Below are 7,500 nucleotides of genomic sequence, written 5' to 3' on the forward strand. Positions count from 1 at the left end.
GAGTGTGAGTAGTGTAGTTGAGAGGGAGATAGAGGAGAGAGAGGTGTTGAGAGAGTGAGAGAGAGAGGTGTGTGAGTTTGAAGATAGTGAGGAGGGAGAGAGTGAGAGAGAGAGATGAGGAAGATATGTTAGACGAGTGTAAAATGAAAGAGGATTATGTAAGAGAAGAAGAGAGAGAAAAGTTTAGAGAGAGAAAGGAGAGTGGGGAGAGGAGTGAGATAGGGAGAGTGATGGGTGGGAGGGAGTAAACGATGGAGAGAGAGGTGGACGAGGGGAGAGAAGGATGAGAGAAGAGAGAGAGAGTGAGATTTTGTGAGTGAGAGGGGAGAATGATGAGTGGGGGAGGGGTCGATAGTGAGAGTAGGAAAGTAGAAAGGAAAGTTTGAATGAAAGAGAGATGGAGAGTGAGAGAGTGAGGTAGAGAGAGAAAGAAAAGATGTGTAGAAGGAAAGAGAGTGGAAGGAGGTAGTGAGGAGAAGAGAGTGGGAGTGAAGGGGGAGAGAGGAAAGGGGGGCGGTTAGGTGGAGGGAGGGAGGGTGGGGTGGTCGTGGGGGAGTGGCTTGAGAGGAGAGTTGTGGCTACGCCGGGCGACGTTGGAGTCGGGGACGAAGTTTTGCAAGGAAGAACGATTGAGAAGCATAGAAAGAGGTAGGGAAATGGCGGGGCGCGCGCGCGGCGCGTGCGAAAGCTGGGCGCGAGAGAGAAGGGAGAGGGGAGAGGAGGGTGGAGGATGACGTGAGAGTAGAGCGCGAGGAGTGAATGAGTGAGGGAAGGGAAGAGTTTGAATGAGGTGGAGGCTTAGAGGGAGGTAGGGGAACGGCGAGGGAGTGGCGTGAGGGATGCAGACGGAGGAGGGCGTTACGGAAGTTGAGGGAGGGAGTTAGTTGGTCTAGGCAAGTTCGGCGTGTGTCAACCGCCTGCGACGATGGATTAATGTGGGAATCTCCGTAATGCCTTCTCGCCAAGCGCGTTGGGGACGTTACAAGGTGGCTCGCGCGCTCGCGCGCTAGCACACTTCTTAGAGCAGCGGGGCAGCCGAGGCAGGTAGCGGTGAATTGTGAGCAGTTTGCTGTGGTGGGATATCAGAGGAAGTGGCGGAGGAGAGGAGGGTGAAGCAGACGAGGCATGAAAAGGAGGCCAGCTGGAGGCGGTAACGTAGGCGGGAACGAGGCGTGGAGGCGGGAGCGTCACGATGAAGTTGAGGGGAGGAGGCGGAGGAGAGGTGTCTTTGCGGAGGTTAGAGAAGAGGAAAGGGGCGGCGGAGAGTAAAAGGAGGAGACGAGTCAAGCCTAGAGGCAGAAGCGGAGGGTGCGAGAGACAAGACGAAGCAGCCGGGAGGCGAGTGGTGAAGCCGAAGCCGAAGCGGAGGCGCCGTACGACGAAGAAGCGGAGTAGTGAGGATTAATCCGGCGACGCCGACCTACGCCCAGCAGCCTCCGCGCACGCCGCCGCCGCCTAAGCCTACAGCAGCGAACAGCAGCCATCTAATCTGCGGGCGGGGACCTCCGCCGCCGCTGCTTCTGCGACCGATCGCCGCACGCGTGGCGGCTTCCGCATCCTCAGCGGCTGCGGCTGCTATACCTGCGCCGTCCGACTCCTTCCTCCTCCTCCTCCGCCGGCTTCTCTCTCCTCCTCTCCTTCCCCTCCTCTTCTTCTTCTACCCTCCTTTTCTCTTTTTCCTTCTACTCTCCTCTTCTTCTTCTTCTTCCTCCTCCTCCTCCTCCTCCTCCTCCTCTTCTTCTTCTTCTTCCTCCTCCTCCTCCTCCTCCTCTTCTTCTTCTTCTTCTTCTACCTCCTCCTCTTCTTCTTCTTCTTCTACCTCCTCCTCTTCTTCTTCTTCTTCTACCTCCTCCTCTTCTTCTTCTTCTTCTACCTCCTCCTCTTCTTCTTCTTCTCTCCTCCTCCTCCTCTTCTTCTTCTACCTCCTCCTCTTCTTCTTCTTCTACCTCCTCCTCCTCTTCTTCTTCTTCCTCCTCCTCTTCTTCTTCTTCTTCTTCTTCTTCTACCTCCTCCTCTTCTTCTTCTTCTTCTACCTCCTCCTCCTCTTCTTCTTCTTCTTCTACCTCCTCCTCCTCTTCTTCTTCTTCTACCTCCTCCTCTTCTTCTTCTTCTACCTCCTCCTCCTCTTCTTCTTCTACCTCCTCCTCTTCTTCTTCTACCTCCTCTTCTTCTTCTTCTTCTTCTACCTCCTCCTCCTCTTCTTCTTCTTCTTCTTCTACCTCCTCCTCTTCTTCTTCTTCTTCTACCTCCTCCTCCTCCTCCTCTTCTTCTTCTTCTACCTCCTCCTCCTCTTCTTCTTCTTCTACCTCCTCCTCTTCTACTTCTTCTTCTACCTCCTCCTCTTCTTCTTCTTCTACCTCTTCTTCTTCTACCTCTTCTTCTTCTACCTCTTCTTCTTCTACCTCTTCTTCTTCTTCTTCTATCTCTTCTTCTTCTACCTCTTCTTCTTCTTCTTCTTCTACTTCTTCTTCCTACTCTTCTTCTTCTACCTCCTCTTCTATATATTCCTCCACCTCCTCGTCTCCCCTCTTTACGCCACAAGTTCCTTTCTTACTTCACCCTATCACTCCCACATCAATATATATGCGATGTGGTCGGCGTATCAGATTCCAGCAGATAATGAAGGAACGCGTAGAGGGCAGATCACCCCCCCCCCCTCTCTTAATCAATCATTCAACCATTGTCGTCTCTCTCTGTCTCCCTATCCCTCTAACCTCTCTCCCTCTTCGCATTCTGTCTTTCTCTCTCCTAAAAAGAATAATGAAGAAAAATAAGACAAGAATAAAGATTGAAGGGAACAGGTACACGCACACTTACACGAAACGCACACGTGCACATACGCGTACACGCACACATACACACATCGCTCGTACGCACACATACCCATACAAACACAAGCACAAACAAACACACACATCCGTTCATAACCCCACACACAAAAAAAGGACAGACAAACACATCCACATACAAGCACCCAGTACTTACGAGGGAGGGACAGCGCGTGGATGATGGTACAGATACTGCTGGAACATGGTGGACGTTGCCGGTCCCCCTCTCTACTAACTTTATTCGTATTTGTTTTCTTATTCGTATTCTTATTCTTATTCTGTACTATTTCACGCCGTCGCCACTCAGTGCACGGCGAGCCCCGGGCCACGTGTCAACGTCACGCCAGGCACGCTGCCCCGCGTTGGCACCACCATGCATCACGGAGTCAGGCACAGGCACTAACCGGCATGAGGCACAGAGGAGCTGAACGATCCAGTCGCCACTTTAGCGGTTCTCCAAAGAGTCATGCCTGGCGGCCGTGGTGGCGAACCAGCTGGCCCAATGCCCGGCTTCTCTTGCTGAGCTCCGACGCCTTCTCGGTTTGAAGATGGGCAAGATGAGGAGCACGGGGAGGGGGGAGCGGGAGGGGGAGGTAATCACACTATGGTCCACTCAACGATCCCGAAGCGGCGGTAGTTTTAGTGGCGATGCTGATGCGACAGCGCTAACAATGCGACTAGCGCTACTCGGAGCGCGAGCAACAGGCACCCACTCTTCCCTCGGCCGCCCGGCACAGCCTGTCCTGCGGGCCGCCCCCTCCCTGCCCCGCTCCCCCGCCCCTCTGCGCCCTATTACTCAGCACACGTTTCGGCACACCTGTGTACAAACACGCCAACAGGTGGGCGGCAGTGCAGTTACTGCCGTGACCGACAGAGGGCGCTGGCGGTGGCTGCGGCGGTGGCGGCGAGGAGAGTGGCGGACGACGCGAGTCCGAGGGCGTGGTGGGTCGGCAGGGGCGACCTTAACCCGGTCACAATATCAGTCCGAACCCTGTGAGGGGTCGCCGCGAGGGGCTTTCGCCAGAGGGAACAGGTGTCAGTGTCACTAACGAAAGAGCAGTGCCAGGAGCCACGTGGGCCACGGCGCAGCGGCCCTCGCAGCCATGGGTCCAACGCACGCACGCTGGAACAGCCGTCGCGTAGATGAAGCAATTTCTTAAACACACGCACGTCTATTTGTATGTGCCTTTAAAAACAGATGTGCTGATGTACACACATGTCTATATATATATGAATATATATTACGTACCATATTATTTAGTGCATTGCATTGTATTGCATTGTATTGTATTGTATAGTATTGTGTATATATATATATATGTATATATATATATATATATATATATATATATATATATATATATATATATACATACATACATACATACATACATACATACATACATACATACATACATACATACATACATACATACATACATGTGTGTGTGTGTGTGTGTGTGTGTGTGTGTGTGTGTGTGTGTGTGTGTGTGTGTGTGTGTGTGTGTGTGTGTGTGTGTGTGTGTGCATGTGTGTGTGTGTGTGTGCATGTGTGTGTGTGTGTGCATGTGTGTGTGTGTGTGCATGTGTGTGTGTGTGTGTGCATGTGTGTGTGTGTGTGTGCATGTGTGTGTGTGTGTGCATGTGTGTGTGCATGTGTGTGTGCATGTGTGTGTACATGTGTGTGTACATGTGTGTGTACATGTGTGTGTGCATGTGTGTGCATGTGTGTGTGCATGTGTGTGTGCATGTGTGTGCGCGCGTGTGCGTGTGCGTGTGCGGTGCAGGTGCGCGAGCGCGTATAAGTGTGTATAAGTGTCAATACAAGTGCACGATCATGTTCGGGGTCCGCGCAAGTGAGCCGCGCAATGAGTCACCAGGGCTCGCACGCCCGGGTTCACACGCGGCCGCCGTCGTCACACGGGTAAGATTTCCAGCGAAGTTACGGGTCACCTGACCGGATATTTGGAAGGTACCCTCGGGACACCCCCCCCCCCATTTTTGTTTTCCTATCGAGACCTTCCCGCGGGTTCCTGTGTTGAGAGACGCCGTGATTTCCTGGTAATATCATCTACTTTCTGTTAGTGCAATCTGCGCTAGACCACCGTGTGAACACAATACCAACATGCTCGCGTGTAAACCGACTGATAGACGGCCAGACCGACAGATAGATAGATAGATAGATAGATAGATAGATAGATAGATAGATAGACAGACCCATACATACATAAATAGACAAATAAATAGACAGGTACAAGTACAAGCCAGCCCGCCCGCCCGCCCGCACGCACGCACACATACATACTGCGTATCAACATTAACGCGCAATTATTTCCGTCGGAATGTCAACCGTCGCAACAATTCTGAAACCTACGATGAAAGCTATAAAACAAAGACAAACAAGCAAACAAAAATGACAAAAAAACATACAAAAAAAAGAAAGATGAAAATGTCCATGAAATGAAAATAAAAACAGCAAAAACAAAGAAAAAAAATCGTTTTTTTTTTTAGCTTCTCATCGGCCGAGTGAAAGATCCACAGCTGACTGACTTTCCCCATCGACACGTACGTTCATAGAGAAAGGGAAAAGAAAAGAGGTAATAAAATAATAAAAAAACCCGTCCTACTATCTGCAATATGCAGAGCAAGAAAAAAATAAAGATATGAAATCCCTTACAATGCAATCCATGTGTATTCCTGGTTCGTTTAACATCTTTTCCTGCGACTTCAAAACATGCTAAAGCCATTTGTTTAACGGAGGCTAAATATACTGCCAAATAAAACAGAATTCTAACTCCACGTGGGGATGTAGGTGGAAGAGGTGGAGGAGGAGAAGGAGGAGGAGGAAAAGGAGGTGGTGGAGGAAGAGGAGGAGGAGGAGGAGGAGGAGGAGGAGGAGGAGGAAGATGGAGGAGGAGGAAGATGGAGGAGGAGGAGGAAGAAGATGGAGGAGGAGGAGGAGGAGGAAGAAGATGGAGGAGGAGGAGGAAGAAGATGGAGGAGGAGGAGGAAGAAGATGGAGGAGGAGGAAGAAGAAGAGGAGGAGGAGGAGGAGGAGGAGGAGGAGGAGGAGGAGGAGGAGGAGGAGGAGGAGGAGGAGGAGGAGGAGGAGGAGGAGGAGAAGGGGAAGAAGGAGGAGGAGGAGAAGGGGAAGAAGGAGGAGGAGAAGGGGAAGAAGGAGGAGGAGGAGAAGGGGAAGAACGAGGAGGAGGAGGAGAAGGGGAAGAAGGAGGAGGAGGAGGAGAAGGGGAAGAAGGAGGAGGAGAAGGGGAAGAAGGAGGAGGAGGAGAAGGGGAAGAAGGAGGAGGAGGAGAAGGGGAAGAAGGAGGAGGAGGAGAAGGGGAAGAAGGAGGAGGAGGAGAAGGGGAAGAAGGAGGAGGAGGAGAAGGGGAAGAAGGAGGAGGAGGAGAAGGGGAAGAACGAGGAGGAGGAGGAGAAGGGGAAGAACGAGGAGGAGGAGAAGGGGAAGAAAGAGGAGGAAGACTGAAAACCAAGTAAAGAAAAAAAAAGAGCAAGTGTCCACGATGGTTCACCTGTAAAAACCATCTTGAACAACTGTGAACAATTGTAACTAGCGATCTCTACTCCTTCACTTTGCGGAAGATAACACGAGAGCTCGATGGTGCAATGGTGCTCGTGCAACCCAGAATACCATGCAACCCGTGTTACTGTGCACATTCTGGTACAAATGCTGTCTTGCTCTGATCAATGAACGGAATAACTCGTGGGCGGAACACGGATGGTGTTAGGAGGGGAGGGGAGGGGAGGGGAGAGGTAGAGAGGAGGGGAGAGGTGGAGAGGAGGGGAAGCGGGGAGAGGTAGAGAGGAGGGGAAGCGGGGAGAGGTAGAGAGGAGGGGAAGCGCGGAGAGGTAGAGGGGAGGGGAGAGGTAGAGGGGAGGGGAGAGGTAGAGGGGAGGGGAGGGGAGGGGAGGGGAGGGGGGGGGAGGGGAGAGGTAGAGGGGAGGGGAGAGGTAGTGGGGAGGGGAGAGGTAGAGAGGAGGGGAAGCGGGGAGAGGTAGAGGGGAGGGGAGGGGAGGGGAGAGGGAGGGGAGGGGGAGAAGGAGAGGAGAGGAGAGGGGAGGGGAGGGGAGGGGAGAGGGGAGGGGAGGGGAGGGGAGAGGGAGGGAGGAGGGAGGGAGAGGGAAAGGGAGAGGGGGAGGAAGAGGATGAGAGAGAGAGAGAGAGAGAGAGAGAGAGAGAGAGAGAGAGAGAGAGAGAGGAGAGAGAGAGAGAGAGAGAGGAAGAGAGGAGAGAGAGAGACAGGAGAGAGGAGGAAGGAGAGAGAAGAGAGAGAGGGAGAGAGGAGAGGGAAAGAGTGAGAGTGAGAAAGAGAGAAGAGAGAGAGGGAGAGAGGAGAGAGAGAGAGGAAAGGAGAGAGAGGGAGAAGGAGAGAGAGAGAAAAAGAGAGAGGAGAGAGAGAGAGATGAGAGAGAGAGAGAGAGAGCTGTGAGAGAGAGAGATGAGAGAGAGAGAGAGAGAGAGGAAAGAGAGAGAGAGGAGAGAGAGGAGAGGAGAGGGAGAGGGAGAGAAGAGAGGAGAGAGGGAGAGGAGCGAGAGGGAGAGGGGAGAGAGGAGAGAGAGAGAGAGAGAGAGCGAGAGGAAAGAGAGAGAGAGAGAGAGAGAGAGAGAGGAGAGAGAGAGAGAGGAGAGAGAGAAAAAAATGGAGAGAGA

At 52.4% G+C, this 7,500-nt stretch overlaps 1 protein-coding gene across 3 annotated transcripts in view; it reads right to left on the reverse strand.

The window, feature by feature from the left end:
* The window catches only part of LOC122263727 (uncharacterized), a 153,303-nt gene that overhangs the window by 45,847 nt on the left and 99,956 nt on the right, over positions 1-7,500 (reverse strand). The window contains exon 2 of one of the 3 annotated variants that reach the window (XM_086548091.1): positions 2,986-3,951. The exons of 1 other annotated variant lie outside the window; for it this stretch is intronic. In XM_086548091.1, coding sequence (XP_086404217.1) covers positions 2,986-3,032 — 47 coding nt within the window. In that variant the 5' untranslated portion in view covers positions 3,033-3,951. Of the gene's footprint in view, positions 1-2,985; positions 4,015-7,500 lie in introns of all 3 variants that reach the window. One more of the 3 variants, XM_086548090.1, reaches the window with a different exon arrangement.

Source organism: Penaeus japonicus, unplaced genomic scaffold (genome assembly GCF_977035675.1).
Source record: "Penaeus japonicus unplaced genomic scaffold, GWHDUDI00000001_assembly GWHDUDI00000020, whole genome shotgun sequence".
Classification (NCBI taxonomy): Eukaryota; Metazoa; Arthropoda; class Malacostraca; order Decapoda; family Penaeidae; genus Penaeus; species Penaeus japonicus.